Genomic DNA, 22,460 nt, shown 5'->3' with positions numbered 1-22,460 from the left:
TTGTAGGGGTTCCTAGTATTAGCACCAAATATTTAATCTCTATGATGTGCTCTATTAATTTTTTTTCTGTTACGGGTATTATCTTGCATTTAACCACTTTTTAAGAGCATTGCCTGTCGTTGAACAAAGGGAAATTTTATCTAAATCTTTCTTTATTTCCTTGCGAATATACTGGGCTCCGTCACTTGAACAGCCGCCAATAGAAACTTCCTGGCAGATTAAAACTGTGTGCCGGACCGAGACTCGAATCGGGACCTTTGCCTGTCGCGGGCAAGTGCTCTACCGTCTGAGTTACCCAAGCACGACTCACGACCCGTCCCCACGGCTTCAATTCCGCAAGGTTCGCAGAAGAGCTTCTGTGAAGTTTGGAAAGTAGGAGACGAGGTACTGGCAGAAGTAAAGCTGTAAGTACCGGGCGTGAGTCGTGCTTCGGTAGCTCAGATGGTACAGCACTTGCCCGCGAAAGGCAAAGGTTCCGAGTTCGAAACTCGGTCCGGCACACAGTTTTAACCTGCCAGGAAGTTTCATACCAGCGCACACTCCGGTGCAGAGTAAAAATCTCATTCCTGAAGCCGCCAAGAGTCCATACGATCATATTTCCATTATTACTCCACGATGACATACTGAATCGAAACTGTTTTTAACTCTATAGTGAACGAAATTGGGGATCGAAGAAGAGGTACTGAATCGAATTGTAAGAAAAGAACTGTATGTCAAAATTTGACAAAAGGAAGGAATTGATTGACAGAACACATCCTGAAGCATCAAGGAATGGTTAATAAGTGTTAGTGTATGAGAAAGAGAGGCGGGGTCAGGGGGAGAGAGGGTAAAAATTGTAGAGGGATAACATGGCTTTAATACGTTCAAATGCAGATGGTGCTATAGTAATAGAGATTTGAAGAGTTTTGCGTGCAGAGGATAGATTAGCGTTGGGAGGGCCGCATCAGACATGTCTTCACACTGAAGGTCACAGTAACAGTAATCGAAACGCCAAAAATGTGTATCTTCTCCAAATGCTTACAGAAACACCAGTGATGACGTTTTAACAATATGAACCATGGACCTTGCCGATGGTGGGGAGGCTTGCGTGCCTCAGCGATACAGATGGCCGTACCGTAGGTGCAACCACAACGGAGGGGTATCTGTTGAGAGGCCAGACAAACATGTGGTTCATGAAGAGGGGCAGCAGCCTTTTCAGTAGTTGCAGGGGCAACAGTCTGGATGATTGACTGATCTGGCCTAGCAACATTAACCAAAACGGCCTTGCTGTGCTGGTACTGCGAACGGCTGAAAGCAAGGGGAAACTACAGCCGTAATTTTTCCCGAGGACATGCAGCTTTACTGTATGATTAAATGATGATGGCGTCCTCTTGGGTAAAATATTCCGGGGGTAAAATAGTCCCCCATTCGGATCTCCGGGCGGGGACTACTCAAGAGGACGTCGTTATCAGGATAAAGAAAACTGGCATTCTACGGATCGGAGCGTGGAATGTCAGATCCCTTAATCGGGCAGGTAGGTTAGAAAATTTAAAAAGGGAAATGGATAGGTTAAAGTTAGATATAGTGGGAATTAGTGAAGTTCGGTGGCAGGAGGAACAAGACTTTTGGTCAGGATTATAAATACAAAATCAAATAGGGGTAATGCAGGAGTAGGTTTAATAATGAATAAAAAAATAGGAGTGCGGGTTAGCTACTACAAACAGCATAGTGAACGCATTATTGTGGCCAAGATAGACACAAAGCCCATGCCTACTACAGTAGTACAAGTTTATATGCCAACTAGCTCTGCAGATGATGAAGAAATAGATGAAATGTATGACGAGATAAAAGAAATTATTCAGGTAGTGAAGGGTGACGAAAATTTAATAGTCATGGGTGACTGGAATTCGTCAGTAGGAAAAGGGAGAGAAGGAAAAGTAGTAGGTGAATATGGATTGGGGGGAAGAAATGAAAGAGGAAGCCGCATTGTAGAATTTTGCTCAGAGCATAACTTAATCATAGCTAACACTTGGTTCAAGAATCGAGAAAGAAGGTTGTATACCTGGAAGAATCCTGGAGATACTAAAAGGTATCAGATAGATTACATAATGGTAAGACAGAGATTTAGGAACCAGGTTTTAAATTGTAAGACATTTCCAGGGGCAGATGTGGATTCTGACCACAATCTATTGGTTATGAACTGCAGATTGAAACTGAAGAAACTGCAAAAAGGCGGGAATTTAAGGAGATGGGACCTGGATAAACTGAAAGAACCAGAGGTTGTACAGAGTTTCAGGGAGAGCATAAGGGAACAATTGACAGGAATGGGGGAAAGAAATACAGTAGAAGAAGAATGGGTAGCTCTGAGGGATGAAGTAGTGAGGGCAGCAGAGGATCAAGTAGGTAAAAAGACGAGGGCTAATAGAAATCCTTGGGTAACAGAAGAAATATTGAATTTAATTGATGAGAGGAGAAAATATAAAAGTGCAGTAAATGAAGCAGGCAAAAAGGAGTACAAACGTCTCAAAAATGAGATCGACAGGAAGTGCAAAATGGCTAAGCAGTGATGGCTAGAGGACAAATGTAAGGATGTAGAGGCTTGTCTCACTAGGGGTAAGATAGATACTGCCTACAGGAAAATTAAAGAGACCTTTGGAGAGAAGAGAACCACTTGTACTAATATCAAGAGCTCAGATGGCAACCCAGTTCTAAGCAAAGAAGGGAAGGCAGAAAGGTGGAAGGAGTATATAGAGGGTTTATACAAGGGCAATGTACTTGAGGACAATATTATGGAAATGGAAGAGGATGTAGATGAAAATGAAATGGGAGATAAGATACTGCGTGAAGGGTTTGACAGAGCACTGAAAGACCTGAGTCGAAACAAGGCTCCGGGAGTAGACAACATTCCATTAGAACTACTGATGGCCTTGGGAGAGCCAGTCATGACAAAACTCTACCATCTGGTGAGGAAGATGTATGAGACAGGCGAAATACCCATAGACATCAAAAAGAATATAACAATTCCAATCCCAAAGAAAGCAGGTGTTGACAGATGTGAAAATTATCGAACTATCAGTTTAATAAGTCACAGCTGCAAAATACTAACGCGAATTCTTTACAGACGAATGGAAAAACTGGTAGAAGCGGACCTCGGGGAAGATCAGTTTGGATTCCGTAGAAATGTTGGAACACGTGACGCAATACTAACCTTACGACTTATCTTAGAAGAAAGATTAAGAAAAGGCAAACCTACATTTCTAGCATTTGTAGACTTAGAGAAAGCTTTTGACAACGTTAACTGGAATTCTGAAGATGGCAGGGATAAAATACAGGGAGCGAAAGGCAATTTACAATTTGTACAGAAACCAGATGGCAGTTATAAGAGTCGAGGGGCATGAAAGGGAAGCAGTGGTTGGGAAAGGAGTGAGACAGGGTTGTAGCCTCTCCCCAATGTTATTCAATCTGTATATTGAGCAAGCAGTAAAGGAAACAAAATAAAAATTTGGAGTAGGTATTAAAATCCATGGAGAAGAAATAAAAACTTTGAGGTTCGCCGATGACATTGTAATTCTGTCAGAGACGACAGCAAAGGACTTAGAAGAGCAGTTGAATGGAATGGACAGTGTATTGAAAGGAGGATATAAGATGAACATCAACAAAAGCAAAACGAGGATAATGGAATGTAGTCAAATCGGGTGTTGCTGAGGGGATTAGATTAGGAAATGAGACACTTAAAGTAGTAAAGGAGTTTTGCTATTTAGGGAGTATAAAATAACTGATGATGGTCGAAGTAGAGAGGATATAAAATGTAGACTGGCAATGGCAAGGAAATCGTTTCTGAAGAAGAGAAATTTGTTAACATCGAGTATAGATTTAAGTGTCAGGAAGTCGTTTCTGAAAGTATTTGTATGGAGTGTAGCCATGTATGGAAGTGAAACGTGGACGATAACCAGTTTGGACAAGAAGAGAATAGAAGCTTTCGAAATGTGGTGCTACAGAAGAATGCTGAAGATAAGGTGGGTAGATCACGTAACCAATGAGGAGGTACTGAATAGGATTGGGGAGAAGAGAAGTTTGTGGCACAACTTGACTAGAAGAAGGGATCGGTTGGTAGGACATGTTTTGAGGCATCAAGGGATCACAAATTTAGCATTGAAGGGCAGTGTGGAGGGTAAAAATCGTAGAGGGAGACCAAGAGATGAATACACTAAGCAGATTCAGAAGGATGTAGGCTGCAGTAGATACTGGGAGATGAAGAAGCTTGCACAGGATAGAGTAGCATGGAGAGCTGCATCAAACCAGTCTCAGGACTGAAGACCACAACAACAACAACAGTAAAACGAATCGTGCGAAATATTTTCTTAATTTGGATTACGCTTAGGACGGGAAAATCAAATAATATTTTATGTTGTTGTTGTTGTTTTTGTTGTTGTTGTGATGGTGGTGTTCAGTCCGAAGATTGTCTTGCACGAGCATTTTCACCTCTGTATAACTGCTGCAAACCCATATTTATTTGAACCTGTTTGCTGTTGTCAAGTCTTGCTCCTCCTAGGGCTGCTTAGAGAACAGTTTTCACGCAAACGACTTATTGTTTGGTGGCCACCTTACCCATTTTCCCTTGTACACTTTCACCGGTGTCAGATTGTCTGCTAACTGTGACACGCACTGTATACAAACCTTGCAGTTAGGCGCCCCTCTCAATTTGGCAACCCAGGCGGCCGCTACTGGCAGGAGAGAAGTTAAATTCATATAACCCTTCTCCGTGACGTACACGAACCCGATCTGTAGGTGGTATCATGACAGCGGATACTCACCACCTCGTACTGCTCTGGATCATGTTGGGGGCGCAGTCGGCGACTACGTATCACATCGTTAGAAAGTTGGTCCGTTGAAAGTGGCAGAAAGGCTGGCGCACTGTGACTTCCATTCCTTGTGCTGCGTTTCGAATTTCTCATTCAAGCCTTTCACATGTCCTGTCTTTTGTTTGGTCTCGTAGAGAACGTATATACATCTGAATAAACAATAACGTATATATTCGTTTGTTCGAAATCTTAAATCTCCAAGCTTTCTTCACCGACTGATTTGAATACGCGCGTGTTTTCGTACACCTACTGCAACGCCATTTTATAATACATACATACATATTTATTATATAATGCGCTGACGTCGTTACCAAAAATCTCGAAAATTTCTTGACCGATTTAGTTCATATTTTACATGATACGCTGGATACAAGCTATGAAACGTTGCTAGCAAAAATCTCGAAAAGTTATTGACCAATTTACTTCAAATTTTTACAGGACACTGACTCACATTCATGTGAACATACGCTACGCATTTTTTAAACTACACTCATCAAAAAAAGTTTTCATCACCTCGCTTCCGAGGTACAGAAAATCGGAATAGAGATCAACATAAACATTATTTCCGCCTTTTTATTGCTGATGAAAAACACACATTGCATGTTGTACCACCATACAGCGAGACCTTCAGAGGTGGTGGTCCAGATTGCTGTACACACCGGTACCTCTAATACCCAGTAGCATGTCCTCTCGCATTGATGCATGCCTGTATTCGTCGTGGCATACTATCCACAAGTTCAGCAAGGCACTGTTGGTCCAGATTGTCCCACTCCTCAACGGCGATTCGGCGTAGATCCTTCAGAGGGATTGGTGGGTCACGTCGTCCATAAACAGCCGTTTCCAATCTATCCCAGGCATGTTGATAGGGTTCATGTCTGGAGAACATGCTGGCCACTCTAGTCGAGCGATGTCGTTATCCTGAAGGAAGTCATTCAAAAGATGTGCACGATGGGGACGCGAATTGTCGTCCACGAAGACGAATGCCTCGCCAATATGCTGCGATATGGTTGCACTATCGGTCGGAGGATACCATTCACGTATGGTACAGCCGTTAAGGCGCCTTCCATGACCACCAGCGGCATGCGTCGGCCCCACATAATGCCACCCCAAATCAGCGGGGAACCTCCACCTTGCTGCGCTCGCTGGACAGTGTGTCTAAGGCGTTCAGCCTGACCGGGTTCCCTCGAAACACATCTCCGACAATTGCCTGGTTGAAAGCATCTGCGACACTCCTCGGTGAAGAGAACGTAATGCCAATCCTGAGAGGTCCATTCGGCATGTTGTTGGGCCCATCTGTACCGTACTGCATGGTGTCGTGGTTGCACAGATGGACCTCGCCGTGGAAGTCGGGAGTGAATTTGCGCATCATCCAGCCTATTGCGCACAGTTTGAGTCGTAACACGACGTCCTGTCGTTGCACGAAAAGCATTATTCAACATGGTGGCGTTTCTGTCAAGAGTTTCTCCGAGCCATAATCCGTAGGTAGCGGTCATTCACTGCAGTAACAGCCCTTGGGCGGCCTGAGCGATGCATGTCATCGACAGTTCCTATCTCTCTGTATCCATGTCCGAACAACATCGCTTTGGTTCACTCAGAGACACCTGGACACTTCCCTTGTTGAGTGCCCTTCCTGGCACAAAGTAACATTGCGGACGCGATCGAACCGCGGTAGTAACTGTCTGGGGACAGTTGAACTACAGACAACACGAGCCGTGTACCTCCTTCATGGTGGAATGACTGCAACTGATTGGCTGTCGGACCCCCTCAGTCTAATGGGTGCTGTTAATGCGTGGTTGTTTATATCTTTGGGCGTATTTAGCGACATCTCTGAGCAGTCAAATGAGCTGTGTCTATGATACAATATCCGCAATCAACATCTATCTTCAGGAGTTCTGGGAACTGGGGTGATGCAAAACTTATATTGATGTGTGTATAACGTGTTAAGTTTTCTATTAAAAGCGACTGCGGGAAAGAAAATGCTGTGCTTTGCTCTGTTTTGTGAATACGTGCGGCTTGTTTTCTTCCTCGTGGTCAGTTTTCGCAGAAAACAGAAAAGTAGTATTTATGGTTTATCAGCTTATGATTAAAATACTGCTATGGAATTTGAAATTGCAGCAACAATAAACAAGGCTCAAAATCAGAGAGATGGCGAAGCAGCAGATGCACGGAGAAGGAAGAAGCGTGGGGGGGGGGGGGGGGGGGGGAGAGAGAGAAGGACATGAAGACAGAGAGAGGGGTAAGGAGGCGATGGACAGAATGGAATGAGGATGAGGAGATGGACAAAGAGAGGGGTAGGAGGAGATGGGTGGAGAGAGGGGGAGAAGAATATTACCACATATAACAAATTCCGCTACGTACTGAAGAGTAGCAAATGCAAGCTTTACTGGGTTCGCTAGTATGTATAAAAATCCTCTTTGTGGAATAATTTCAGTGTCAATTACATGTAGTGAATTTGTCTTTCATCGTCTTGACAGAATTTCCATATGGACCCCAAAAAGAACGCTGGTTTCTTGTTTCCTCTCCGACAACACCTGCCACCCCCTTTTCCCATGTTCACTACTCCATGCACGTATTTTCATGAAAAGCTATTTTTTTGCTGGTAGCAGGCTCAGTGGTATATCCTATACTTGTTTCCGGAAGCTGCTTTCAGCTGCATTTCCTTCGTACCATCTGTTAACAGTCTTATTATGTTTCTCATCTGGGTAAGGAGAAATGTTATCTGCCTTGTGTAGCTATCTACGTGATTAACATAATGGAAGCAGCAACTGAGCAAGACGCCTGCAAATATTAACGATATGTTAAGAGTCTCTCACCTATGGATCTTTGGAGCTGATGACTCAACTATAAGGCATCATGGTTTATACTGTTTACTTTAATTTTTTCCCCTTCACAAATTTCCACTTAGTCTCCCTGGGCCACAAAAGAACAATTAAAAAATGCTGTATTGAAACATAAAAGTACCAACACGTCGCGTTGCTGAAGGTAGAACTGCAATCTTACCGCTTTCCATAGTGATCATGTGTGCAGAAGCTTCAGAGAATACATTTTAGTTGCTACCTAAAAACGGAGAGCGAAGTGGCGCAGTGGTAGCACCCTGGCATCTCACATGACAGGACACTAGTTCAAATCCCGATCCAGGGTTATGTTTTCCCTGCTTTCCTTAATTCTGTAACGGCAATCACTGGGGTGGTTTTTTTGAAGACACGACCAATGTTCTTGCACATCTTTCCCCAAACCGGGCTGCACTCCGTTTCTGATGACCTCTCCGGCGACTGGAAATTAAACCCATTCTTTTATCAATTACAGAAGACACAGATGTGACAGGTACGTTTGTAAAGGCAGCAACAGAAAACCTGATCTGTCGGCCCAACAGCGGACACGACGATTCAGATGCAGCATCTACACGGCCTGGCGTAGCGCCCGATTTCCTCAGTCGACTCTTGGCTTCTGTTGAGAATACGAAGTGTGGCAATGAAGAAACCGGACTCATAGTCTAACTCCAACAGAAATGTTGTCCACTTCAACGTAGTCCCCTCACTCTTCAGTTTCGAGAAAAGAAAGAAATTGCGTGGAGATAGGTCAAACGACTACGGTGGATGTTCCATAACTGGAATGTTGTTTTTATCCAAAAACCTCTTCGCAGACATGGCGTTATGGGTCGGCCCATTGTCCTGACAAGGAATCCATGAGCGATTCTTCCACAAATCTCGTCTGCATCGCACACGCTCAAGGAGGGTCTTCAGAACAGTTACATAATAAGCTTTAGTCACTCAATATTCACAGATAACACCTTGTATATCAAATAAAACGATCATCATTGGTTTGAATTTTGATTTGCTCATGTGCGCTTCCTTCTTCCTACAGGATTGAGGGCTCTTCCAATGCAAGGATTGGCGCTTAGTCTTTGTATCATATTGGAATATACACGTTTCATCACACGTAATTACTTTGATGAGGTAACCAGGGTCATTTTCAATGTTTTCGAGAGTGTCAGCACAGTAGTGCACTCTATGTTGCTTTTGCTCGTTTGTGAGGTTTGGAAGGTAGGAGACGAGGTACTGGCAGAAGTAAAGCTGTGAGTACCGGGCGTGAGTCGTGCTTCGGTAGCTCAGATGGTAGAGCACTTGCCCGCGAAAGGCAAAAGGTCCCGAGTTCGAGTCTCGGTCGGGCACACAGTTTTAATCTGCCAGGAAGTTTCATATCAGCGCACACTCCGCTGCAGAGTGAAAGTCTCATTCTAGAAAAGAGTTGTTGAAGCTTTACCTCCAGGCCATGACAGGGAATGGACAGCTTGGAAGTCCCTGAATAGACTGAGATCTGGAGTTGGAAGATCAAAAGTTAACTTGGCAAGATGGGGATACACTGATCCAAATGATATTCGGTGCGACTGTGGAGAAGAACAGGCAGTTCGACACATGCTTCGGTGTCAATTGTGCCCAGTCTCGTGTACAGAAGATCATCTTCAACAAGCAACAGTAAATGCACTGAAAGTGGCCAAGTTTTGGTGAAAAGTAATGACAACTGTGTGAAATGTATGTACATGTACCTGTATGTTTCTGACTCGAGTATAATAATAATAATCTACTACAGGACATTAATATGAGGTGCATCACCCCTTTGCCTTTATGACAGCTTTAACTGTGCTGGGGACACCTTTAATGAGGTGTCTGAATGTCTGTTGAGGGATGGCATACCATTCTTCTTCAAGAGCAGAAACCAGAAACAACAGTGATGTTGGACGCCGGGATCTGGAGTGGAACCAACCTTTTTAACTCACCCAGAAGCGTGCCATTGGTTTCAGTTCGGGACCCTGGGCAGGCTAATCCATTTTAGGAATGTTACTGTCCACAAACCATTGCCTCACAGATGCTGCTTCATGACACGACGCATTGTCATGCTGAAACAAGCAATCATCGTTTCCGAGCTTTTCCTCTAGTGTACACAGTACACAATTCTGTAAAATGTGTTCGTATCCTTTCTCTTTTCCCGGTTCCTTGGACGCAATAAGAGGAACACATCCTAACCACACACACCCTTACCATAACATCACCTCCCCCGTACTCCACTGTTGGCACTACGCGCGATCCCAGGCAACGTTCTCCAGGTAAGCGCCTGGGTTGGCAACACTGCGCCAACGCGGACTCTTCGAGTATTTGCTGCACTAAGTAATTATAAAAAGCGTTGTTATTAAGCTATTTTTAAACGTCTACAGGCATTATAAATATAATATAAGTGTTGTTAAATTAGTGGAAATGTTAGTGCAGTATAAAATAAGATTAAACGGTGTAAGAAGCGTATTTTTCTTCTCGCGCCTGTAGCACGAATCCTAGGCCTAATTCACGCGCGCGAATCGTAAGCAAGCAGTGAATTAAACTTATAGGTAAACGTTTCCAGTTGGTATAAATATAAGTGTTGTTACATTAGTGGAAGTGTTAGTGAAGTGTTAAATAAGATTAAACGGGATAAGAAGTTTATTTTCCTTCTCGCGCCTATAGCACGGATTTTAGGCTTAATTTCACGCGCGCGTATCGTAAGTAAACAGTGACTTAAACTTATATGTAATCACCAGTTTTTTTATTCAATACTCTTTCAAATTATTTATATCTGCCTGAATAGTTTCTAGGGTCCTTTGTTTACGTATTAGTCAGTACTTAAATCAGTTTATACGATTTCTGTTATTACCATGAGTGAGAAGTGTGTGACATGCCGTAGGATCGTTAGTTCCGGGGTATGGTGTGATTCTTTCATTGGGGCGAATGTAGTGGCGTGGGAAATGGGGACATAAATGAGGCTCACCAGTGGTATTGTAGGATCTGCAGTAGAGACAGGAAAATACTGGAACAGGAAGGGAAAATTGCAGCTCTTCAAGCTGACCTAGACAAGGCAAGGGAGGATGTGGACAGGTTAAAAAGGGAGAAGGGTGAACAGAGGTGGGAAGTGGCAACAGGTAATAGGGGGAACAGGCAAAGGAGAGCATCAGACAGCTTTGTCATAAATCTTGAAAATAGATTTGACCTGTTGCCTCAGTCAGAATCGGATGAGCCTCATGTAGCTGAAGCTGTAGAAAGGGCACAACAAGCTTTCAAGGACTTGAAAAAGGTAGGGAAATTTGTGAAGAGAAAGAAAGTTCTGTTGTTAGGTAGTTCCCATGGTAGAGGTGTTGGCCAACTACTGCAGGAAAATCTAGGTCCAGAGTACCAGGTCACAAACTTTTTCAAGCCTAGTGCAGATCTGGGTCAGGTAACAGAGGATGTAGGTTCTTTATGCAAGGATTTCACGAAGGAGGATGCCGTGGTTATAGTGGGTGGTCCGGGAAATAACATTGACAGAGACTCTGAATATTCCATAGAGAGTGACCTGGTGAAGATAGCATCAGCAACGAAGCATGCGGGTGTGGGATTTGTGTCTGTGTTGAGACGCCATGATCGGCCTCATTTGAACTCTTCTGTAGGGAGGGTGAACTTGGAGTTGGTGTGGCTGCTTAGGCCGGATATAGGGTCCCATATTGGTTTGATTCCCGTGGATGCTATCGATAGGTGGGACTACACTAGGTATGGCCTTCACCTCAATAGAAAAGGAAAGGGAAAACTGTCTGGGTTGATTGCAGAAAACTTAAGGGGGGACACTGTCGCAAGTGGTAAAATACCAGTGGTCATAGGTGTCAGAGGGATGCCTTTTTTAGGATAGGGAAGAGGGAAAGAAAATCTAATCTAAACCCAAACCCTCCCATCGGATTGCTGCGGAGTATAAGCTGATACACTCGTTTCCAGTCACCAACTGTGCAATTGGCATTGGCTACACTCTTTTTAACGCCCTATGAACAGTTGTTGTGCTAGCTGGACTGCGGGTAGCACTTTGGAACTCACAAGTAATTCCTTCCGCAAATTTCATGTGATTTTCTACAACCATCCTCAGCAATGCTTTGCAGTCGCTGTCCGTCAGTACATGTTGTCTGCCTGGTCTTGGTTTAACTCTGGCTGTTACTCAGCGTTTCTGTTTCACATCCACATCACCAACAGTCAACTTGGGCAAGTTAAGAAGAGCGGAAACGTCCCTCATGGGCTTGTTATCGTGTGACATTCAGTGCCTAGAACACGATCAAAGCCAGTGACCTCGTAAATGGCAGACTCTCGAAGGTAGACGTGTACTATCCCGAGAAAACCTACTTACAAAATTTCAAGAACTGGCTTTAAATTATGACTAGGAATAGTATTCAACCCGCTACTTATGACTCTCGTAGGGACATTTCTACTTCTACTTCTATATTCCGCAAATCACCGTGAAGTGCACGGCAGAGGGTACATCCCATTGTACCATTTATTACGGATTCTTCCTGTTCCATTCACATATGGAGCGAGGGAGAAATAAGTGTTTGAATGCCTCTGCGCGCGCTGTAATTGTTCTAATATTATCCTCACGGTCCCTAGAGTGTTGTAGTATATTCCTAGGGTTATCAGTTAAAGCCGGTTCTTGAAACTTTGTTAATAGACTTTCTCAGGATAGTTTACGTCTCTCTTCAAGAATCTGCCAGTTCAGTTCCTTCACTATCTTGTGACACTCTCCCGCAGATCAAACAAACCTGTTAGTACTATTTCATACTGATCCTACACGCTTGAGCAATATTCTAGAAACGGTCGCACGAGTGACTTGTAAGCAATCTCCTTTGTAGACTGGTTGGACTTCTCCAGAATTCTACCAGTGAACCAAAGTCTGCTTTACCCGTGATTGAGCCTATATCATCATTCCATTTCATATCCCTACAGGGGAACTTGTATGAGTTGACCGATTCCAAACACTGACTCATTGACATTATAGTCATAGGATACCTTTTTTTTTGTTTTGTGAAGTGCACAATTTTACATTTCTGAACATTTAAAACAAGTTGCCAAACTTTGCACCACTTTGACAAAATATTTATGCAGCTAATTTCAGACAGTACTTCATTAGAGATAACTGCATCATCTGCAAAAAGTCTGAGGTTACTGTTAATATTGTCTGCAAGGTCATTAATATACAGGGTGATTCAAAAAGAATACCACAACTTTAGGAATTTAAAACTCTGCAACGACAAAAGGCAGAGCTAAGCACTATCTGTCGGCGAATTAAGGGAGCTATAAAGTTTCATTTAGTTGTACATTTGTTCGCTTGAGGCGCTGTTGACTAGGCGTCAGCGTCACCTTTCTTCGAAGGTGCTAACTGGACTACAGTATCTGGAGATGTTAGAGAATTGGCTGTTCCCTCAGCTTGAACAAGAAGCACAACAATTCATATTTCAGCAGGATGGAGCGCCACCACATTGGCACTTATCTGTCCGTAACTACCTGAACGTCAACTACCTGAGGCGATGGATCGGCCGCCAGGCAGCCCGTGACAGAGCACTGGCCTCCAAGAAGCCCTGATCTTACCCCCTGCGATTTTTTCTTATGGGGGTATGTTAAGGATACGGTGTTTTGGCCACCTCTCCCAGCCACCATTGATGTTTTGAAACGAGAAATAACAGCAGCTATCCAAACTGTTACGCCTGATATGCTACAGAGAGTGTGGAACGAGTTGGAGTATCGGGTTGATATTGCTCGAGTGTCTGGAGGGGGCCATATTGAACATCTCTGAACTTGTTTTTGAGTGAAAAAAAACCTTTTTAAATACTCTTTGTAATGATGTATAACAGAAGGTTATGTTATGTTTCTTTCATTAAATACACATTTTTAAAGTTGTGGTATTCTTTTTGAATCACCCTGTATAATATGATCAGCAAGGGTCCCAACACATTTCTCTGGGGCACACCAGAGGGTACTTCCACATCTGACGATGACTCTCTATCCAAGATAACATACTACGTCCTCCCTACCAAAAATTCCTCAATCCAGTCACCAATTTCACTTGATACCCCATATGATCGTACATTTGACGATAAGTGAAGGTGTGGAACTGCATCAATCTGACTGCTCGATCCACAGATTTCAGTATGTTATGTGAGAAAAGTGCGAAGATTGTTTCACAAAAGCGATGTTTTCGGAATCCATGATGGTTGGCATGGAGGAGGTCATTCTGTTCAAGATACATCATTATGTTTGAGCTCAGAATATATTCTAAGATTCTACAACAAATAGATGTTAAGGATTTTGGACGGTAGCTTTGTGGATCATTTCTACTACTCTTCGTCTACACAAGTGTGACCTGTGCTTTTTTCAAAGAACTGGGCACGGTTTTTTGTTCAAAGCATGTACGATAGATTATAGTTAAAAGAAGGGCTAACTCAGCCGCAAATTCAGTACAAAATTTAACAGGGACTCAATCGGCCCCTGGAACTTTATTCAGTTTTAACGATTTCAGCTGTTTCTCAATAACACTGACATCAATACTTATTTCACTCATCTTTTTAGTCGTACGAGGATTAAATCTGGGCGATTCTCCTGGGTTTTCCTTTGTAAACGGATTTAAGCATTTTAGCTTTTGCTTTGCTACCCTCAGTTTCAGTTCCTCCCTCACTCGCTAGAGAATGGACAATAACTTTGGTGCCACAAACAGAATTTACGTACAACAAGAATTTCTTTGGGTTTTGTGAAAGATCATTTGACGTTATTCTGCTATGGTAGTCATTGAAGGCATCACACATTGCTCTCTTGACAGCCAAATGCGTTTCATTCAGTATCTCTCTGTCTATAAACCTACACTTTGTTTAACACCTATTATGCAGTAATCTGTTTCTTTACACTGACTGTATACCATAGGGGGTCCCTCCTATTATGAACTGTTCTACTGGGCACATACCTATCCAGCGCATGGTCAATTATTCTTTTAAATTTGGGCCATACTTCTTCTGCATGCTCCTGCCCTGTGCTGAAAGTCTCAAGTTCCTCATTGATGTATGACACTACTGATTTTTTTATCCAGTTTACTGGAACCATGGACCTTGCCGTTGGTGGAGAGGCTTGCGTGCCTCAGCGATACAGATAGCCGTACCGTAGGTGCAACCACAACGGAGTGGTATCTGTTGAGAGGCCAGACAAACGTGTGGTTCCTGAAGAGGGGCAGCAGCCTTTTCAATAGTTGCAGGGGCAACAGTCTGGATGATTGACTGATCTGGCCATGTAACAATAACCAAAACGGCCTTGCTGTGCTGGTACTGCGAACGGCTGAAAGCAAGGGGAAACTACGGCCGTAATTTTTCCCGAGGGCATGCAGCTTTACTGTATGATTAAATGATGATGGCGTCCTCTTGGGTGAAATATTCCGGAGGTAAAACAGTCCCCCATTCGGATCTCCGGGCGAGGACTACTCAAGAGGATGTCGTTATCAGGAGAAAGAAAACTGGCGTTCTACAGATCGGAGCGTGGAATGTCAGATCCCTTAATCGGGCAGGTAGGTTAGAAAATTTAAAAAGGGAAATGGATAGGTTAAAGTTAGATATAGTGGGAATTAGTGAAGTTCGGTGGCAGGAGGAACAAGACTTCTGGTAAGGTGACTACAGGGTTATAAACACAAAATCAAATAGTGGTAATGCAGGAGTAGGTTTAATAATGAATAGGAAAATATGAATGCAGGTAAGCTACTACAAACAGCATAGTGAACGCATTATTGTGGCCAAGATAGATACGAAGCCCACACCTACTACAGTAGTACAAGTTTATATGCCAACTAGCTCTGCAGATGACGAAGAAATTGAAGAAATGTATGATGAGATAAAAGAAATTATTCACATAGTGAAGGGTGACGAAAATTTAATAGTCATGAGTGACTGGAATTCGGTAGTAGGAAAAGGGAGAGAAGGAAACGTAGTAGGTGAATATGGACTGGGGCTAAGAAATGAAAGAGGAAGCCGCCTGGTAGAATTTTGCACAGAGCACAACTTAATCATAGCTAACACTTGGTTCAAGAATCATAAAAAAACCTGGAGATACTGACAGGTTTCAGATAGATTATATAATGGTAAGATAGAGATTTAGGAACCAGGTTTTAAATTGTAAGACATTTCCAGGGGCAGATGTGGACTCTGACCACAATCTATTGGTTATGAACTGTAGATTAAAAATGAAGAAACTGCAAAAAGGTGGGAATTTAAGGAGATGGGACCTGGATAAACTAAAAGAACCAGAGGTTGTACAGAGTTTCAGGGAGAGCATAAGGGAGCAATTGACAGGAATGGGGGAAAGAAATACAGTAGAAGAAGAATGGGTAGCTTTGAGGGATGAAGTAGTGAAGGCAGCAGAGGATCAAGTAGGTAAAAAGACGAGGGCTTGTAGAAATCGTTGGGTAACAGAAGAAATATTGAATTTAATTGATGAAAGGAGAAAATATAAAAATGCAGTAAATGAATCAGACAAAAAGGAATACAAACGTCTCAAATATGAGATCGACAGGAGGTGCAAAATGGCTAAACAGGGATGGCTAGAGGACAAATCTAAGGATGTAGAGGCTTATCTCACTAGGGGTAAGATAGATACTGCCTACAGGAAAATTAAAGAGACCTTTGGAGATAAGAGAACCACTTGTATGAACATCAAGAGCTCAGATGGAAACCCAGTTCTAAACAAAGAAGGGAAAGCCGAAAGGTGGAAGGAGTATACAGAGGGTCTATACAAGGGCGATGTACTTGAGGACAATATTATGGAAATGGAAGAGGATGTAGATGAAGATGAAATGGGAGATACGATACTGCGTGAAGAGTTTGACAGAGCACTGAAAGACCTGAGTCGAAACAAGGCCCCCGGAGTAGATAACATTCCATTGGAACTACTGACGGCCTTGGGAGAGCCAGTCCTGACAAAACTTTACCATCTGGTGAGCAAGATGTATGAAACAGGCGAAATACCCTCAGACTTCAAGAAGAATATAATAATCCCAATCCCAAAGAAAGCAGATGTTGACAAATGTGAAAATTACCGAACTATCAGTTTAATAAGTCACAGCTGCAAAATACTAACGCGAATTCTTTACAGACGAATGGAAAAACTAGTAGAAGCCGACCTCGGGGAAGATCAGTTTGGATTCCGTAGAAATGTTGGAACACGTGAGTCAATACTGACCCTATGACTTATCTTAGAAGCTAGATTAAGGAAGGGCAAACCTACGTTTCTAGCATTTGTAGACTTAGAGAAAGCTTTTGACAATGTTGACTGGAATACTCTCTTTCAAATTCTGAAGGTGGCAGGGGTAAAATACGGGGAGCGAAAAGCTATTTACAATTTGTACAGAGACCAGATGGCAGTTATAAGAGTCGAAGGACATGAAAGGGAAGCAGTGGTTGGGAATGGAGTGAGACAGGGTTGTAGTCTCTCCCCGATGTTATTGAATCTGTATATTGAGCAAGCAGTGAAGGAAACAAAAGAAAAATTCGGAGTTGGTATTAAAATCCATGGAGAAGAAATAAAAACTTTGAGTTTCGCCGATGACATTGTAATTCTGTCAGAGACAGCAAATGACTTGGAAGAGCACTTTAACGGAATGGATAGTGTATTGAAAGGAGGATATAAGATGAACACCAACAAAAGCAAAACGAGGATAATGGAATGTAGTCGAGTTAAGTCGAGTGATGTCGTGGGAATTAGATTAGGAAATGAGACACTTAAAGTAGTAAAGGAGTTTTGCTATTTGGGGAGCAAAATAACTGATGATGGTTGAAGTAGAGAGGATATAAAATGTAGACTGGCAATGGCAAGGAAAGCGTTTCTGAAGAACAGAATTTTGTTAACATCGAGTATAGATTTAAGTGTCAGGAAGTCATTTCTGAAAGTATTTGTATGGAGTGTAGCCATGTATGGAAGTGAAACGTGGAGGATAAATAGATTAGACAAGAAGAGAATAGAAGCTTTCGAAATGTGGTGCTACAGAAGAATGCTGAAGATTTGATGGGTAGATCACATAAATAATGAGGAAGTACTGAATAGAATTGGGGAGAAGAGAAGTTTGTGGCACAACTTGACCAGAAGAAGGGATCGGTTGGTAGGACATGTTCTGAGGCATTAAGGGCTCACCGATTTAGTATTGGAGGGCAGCGTGGAGGGTAAAAATCGTAGAGGGAGACCAAGAGATGACTACACTAAGCAGATTCAGAAGGATGTAGGTTGCAGTAGGTACTGGGAGATGAAGAAGCTTGCACAGGATAGAGTAGCATGGAGAGCTGCATCAAACCAGACTCAGGACTGAAGACCATAACAACAACAACTGCTTGTTTTAGTTGTCCTTTGTACTTTGCTAATCATTGTTGCTACAACCACATCATGGTCACTGATAACAGTTTCGCCGGCCGGTGTGGCCGTGCGGTTTAGACGCTTCAGTCTGGAACCGCGTGACCGCTACGGTCGCAGGTTCGAATCCTGCCTCGGGCATGGATGAGTGTGATGTCCTTAGGTTTAATTAGTTCTAAGCTCTAGGCGACTGATGACCTCAGAAGTTAAGTCGCATAGTGCTCAGAACCATTTGATAACAGTTTCGATGCGGACATCCTCAAAGAGGTCAGGTCCAGTTGTTGCCATTAAATCCAACCCTTTTTCCATCTTGAGTGGGATTCCGAACTATCTGTTCTACCTAGTTTTCAGAGAAGGCATTTAGTATTATTTCACAGGATGTTTTATCACGCTCACCACTAACAAAACTATAATTTTCCCAATTGATTTTCGGATGATAAAGTCTCCACTGATGATTCCATTGTGATTGGGAAACTTATAATTAAATTTTCCCCTAAAAAACTCATTGCTATCAATTTCATGTTTCAACCAGCTTTCTGTTAAATTAATTACAGCGCACACAGAGATATTCAGTCATTCTGCCCACGCTCCATAGACGAGTGCAACGGCTAGAAACTCTAATACATGCCACAATGAGAAGTACCCTCTGCCATGCGCTTCACAGTGGTTTGCAGATACAGACTCCAAACCGAGGACGGCTTGGCATTTTTCACATAAACGAATAGTTGCCGTTGGTGAAAGAAGAAATTCTTCCAATATCTAGCGCGCTTACTAAAGTTTTTTAACTGACTGATAAAATGCCTTGTAAAAAAATCGAAAGTTTGCTTCTTATCTTCGCCATTGACATCATCACCGTTTTGGTGGGCCAGACGCTGCTTCCTGACACCGCTATAACATTCATCACAGTTGTCAACCGCGCGTTGACAGTCGTTGGAGCTCCCGTGGCGATGGAAATCAGCGAGAACGTCAGCTGTCGAGAGCTTTATGGAGAAAAATAAACATATTTTGTTACTCTCTTTGTATCCTTTCTTGTATCCACTGAGATGTATTTATTGTTTTCCAGTTGTCATACCTATTTCGAAGCCAAACGTGTTCATTTTTAGGCACGAAAGGAAATCGATGTACAACAACATTCGATCAACATACGGTATACCATGTCGTGACGGCGAAAAGAATGCTCATTCATGTATCACCAAGCACGAATCTTCATTCTCTCTGTGTAGCTTTGTCACGCTTAATTCGTCATAGCGGGATGTAGTCATAGCTCTTGCCAGCGCTACCGTGGCCTCCAAAAGTAGCCTACGCAAAGCAAGCCGTTTCGCGGGGAGGGGGGATGTGTATCAGAGTGCCACTGTCTTTGTGCAGTCCCACGCTTTGTGTCATCGTATGACAGAAGGTGCGTGTAAACATTGCACACTGTCCGGTGAAGTAATTGAGACAGCGACCTGACAGAGTCAAAAATCGGGCTTGTTTTAAGTGTGAAATGGGCGGAAGTTTAATATTGGCCCCTCTGGTTGCCTGTTACGGTTTTTGAGCGTTTTTGCTGCCAGTGTGTTGGAGTTCCCATAACCTCGTACCTCGCCAATTAGGGCGGTATCGCAAAGTAGATAAAGTTATCGTAAGTGAAAAATGAATGTGATGATTCTGTAGCCTTCTAATTTGCTGATTTCTTCACAGCAGTGGGTCAGCTGCACCACCCAACTTCGGAAAATCTGGAGAAACTCTCACAACTACTGCGAGAAATGGAGTGACAACTGGGACCAGGGCAGAACACCTGCAGGAAACAAAGACTCTCCCAATTTTCTGTGAGATATTCACCAGGAGGCGGCGAAAAACGTCTAAGAAAATGTCGCGCTACACGGACGTGCCGCTCGGCATAATCGCCGTACAAAAAGTGTCGAACTGTTGCAGTATTGAAGCTGGACCAAGACGAGCTTTACTGTGAGTACAGACAGTATGTGTACGTTTTAAACTTCATTTGTTGTGTATTTTTGTTCTAGTTGTTTGTCCTAAACGGGCGCTTGGGCTAATGAAACAGTTTTGCCTATTTGTAAGTAAGGTTAAATCGCCTCTTTATCTTCTAAGTGTTGTATTCATTTTTGTCCCCATTCAGATATAAAGTCAGTGTTCTGTTACTGACCTACATGTCATACATGTTTTATCATATGTCACGAAAGCCATTAAGTGTGGTGAAAAACGTGTTTCATCAGAACTGCAGTGGACTGACTCCTGGTGCTGATGATGATGCAAATGTTTCAACATGGTGCGACTGGGCTCCATTTGGTAAGAATTTATTGTAAAAAAAAAATTGTTACCTCTCTCATAAACACTACTTGTTGACATAGATTGCCCTCTGTGTATACTGTAGGTGATGTTTCATTTACAGTTCCTTACATGTTCGTTATCTAATGTACATTACTAGTTACTCAAATGAACATGCAGCTTTTAAACAGCAAAGAAATTTTGCCAAATTTATCTGTTCACTATTTTAATGAAGACTAAGTCATTACCTGTGTCTAGTGTTTCAAATATTACAATTATTACACATAGAAAAAGCCAGTTTTCCTCAGTTCAGATTCTTTGCAAGGCATATGTGACTATGATGTATGGTCTGAGATAAATTTCAGTTGTAGCTTTTGATACATAAGCAGTTAGTTCTGTTAAAATTAACATAAATAGTAATATTTAATATTAAATCTTTCAGTTCTGTGATTTTCTTCTTGTTAGTACACATTACAATTTTTGGTGTAGGCCTGCTGCAGATTTATTCAATAACTTTTGCACAATAATGAAGAAATTGTTAAAAGTTACTTATTGGAAACCATCCCTCCACCCCCATCTTTTGCATTTTTCACTATGTCATGGATGTAAATATTAGGGTCCACTACTAATCAGTTTGTTACCACAACCAGATTTTATGCCTTTACATTTTGTGACCTTCCAACCTAACCTAGACCTCAGGCTGCACTACAGATCAGTCTGTTCCCACAACCAAGGTTTCAAGGGAGTAGGGGGATCCAATATATAAGTTTAACCAAGAAATTATACTTAAAAATTATATTACTAAGACACTAGATTAACAGTTCGATAAATAATCTTTCTCTTAATGTAGCATTTAGTCTTAGTTCTCTTTTTTTAAAAGTATAACAGAATATTAACTGAAAATTCCAAAGTTAAAAATGCTGGCAGTCTTTGCATTAAAATAGATAGTAGCCTTCTACATACAAAAGCAACATATGCATCACATTTAACTTAGTAAAAGAAGGCATTGATATTTAAATTATCATTTCTTTGTTATGAGTGCTTGAGGTGTTCTGCTTATTCTTATCTTCCCTTCTTTATATAATATTTTTAGATCGAGATGACTATTCCACATTGTTTGGCACACTGGACTCTGCATTTTTGTTTGCTTACAGTGCTGGAATGTTTGTGAGGTGAGTACAGAATTAATGAGGATGTGCATGTAGTAGTTGTATTACTAACCAATGGGTACAAGTTTACAGTTTTACTTCCCATTTGCAGTGGAATTATAGCAGAGCGAGTAAACTTAAGGTACTTCCTATCACTTGGGATGATTTTCTCTGGTGTATTCTGCTACTTATTTGGACTGGCAAGGACGTGTAACATCCATGTCATGTGGTATTTTATTCTTATGCAGGTACAGTATGCCATAGTATCTTCACTGTTCAGTATATAACCTATGTTGTAAGTGAAGTAGAGGATGTATGCGAGTGTGTGTGTGTGTGTGTGTGTGTGTGTGTGTGTGTGTGTGTGTGTGCGCACTTTTGCATGTCTGCATGCACATGCATGCATGTATGTTCATAATTAAATATCAAAGTCTCACAATTGGTATCTTTCTTGCTGGAATTTCCTTAATCATGCAACTATCTTTATGCATCATCACAGACAGACAGAAAGAATGATGATATACAGAATCAGTGCCATTTGGGAGAGTTCAGTCAGTTTGTGATGTCTGAAGTTTACACAGAGAGGAATTAATGATTGAGACAGCAAGCAAAATGTGAGAAAAGATGAAATGTGCTAAGCTCATTGGTTATGCAATCTGGCTATCTAACCTTCAACTTTCTACTGTAACACTACATTTCAAAAGCTTCTCTTCTTGTCCAAACTGTTTATTGACCACACTTCCATAAATGGCTACACTCCAGACAAAGAACTCCTGAAAAGACCTAAAACTTAAATCTGTATTTAATGTTAACAAATTTCTCTCCTTCAGAGACACGTTTCTGGCTGTTGCCAGTCTACATGCATTAGTTGTTTTGCTGCCCAAGTAGAAAAACTCATCTATTACTTTTAATGTCTCATTTTCTAATCGAATTCCTTTGGCACTGCCTGATTTAATCAGAGTTCATTATATTACCCTTGGTGTACTTATGTTAATGTTCACCTTGTACCATCCTTTCAAGACATT

At 42.1% G+C, this 22,460-nt stretch overlaps 1 protein-coding gene across 8 annotated transcripts in view; it reads left to right on the top strand.

Annotated features, from left to right (window-relative positions):
• The window catches only part of LOC124711334 (glucose-6-phosphate exchanger SLC37A2), a 369,968-nt gene that overhangs the window by 278,874 nt on the left and 68,634 nt on the right, over nt 1-22,460 (top strand). For 4 of the 8 annotated variants that reach the window (XM_047241365.1, XM_047241361.1, XM_047241363.1 and 1 more), the window contains exons 2-5: nt 19,706-19,969; nt 20,142-20,311; nt 21,384-21,462; nt 21,551-21,686. In XM_047241365.1, coding sequence (XP_047097321.1) covers nt 19,706-19,969; nt 20,142-20,311; nt 21,384-21,462; nt 21,551-21,686 — 649 coding nt within the window. Of the gene's footprint in view, nt 1-19,263; nt 19,425-19,705; nt 19,970-20,141; nt 20,312-21,383; nt 21,463-21,550; nt 21,687-22,460 lie in introns of those variants that run through there. The other 4 variants (XM_047241362.1, XM_047241364.1, XM_047241366.1 and 1 more) reach the window with 3 other exon arrangements.

The sequence above is a fragment of the Schistocerca piceifrons genome, chromosome 8, assembly GCF_021461385.2.
Source record: "Schistocerca piceifrons isolate TAMUIC-IGC-003096 chromosome 8, iqSchPice1.1, whole genome shotgun sequence".
NCBI classification, from domain to species: Eukaryota; Metazoa; Arthropoda; class Insecta; order Orthoptera; family Acrididae; genus Schistocerca; species Schistocerca piceifrons.
The sequence above is the reverse complement of the archived record's forward strand: the minus strand, read 5'-3'. Positions and strand labels throughout refer to the sequence as shown.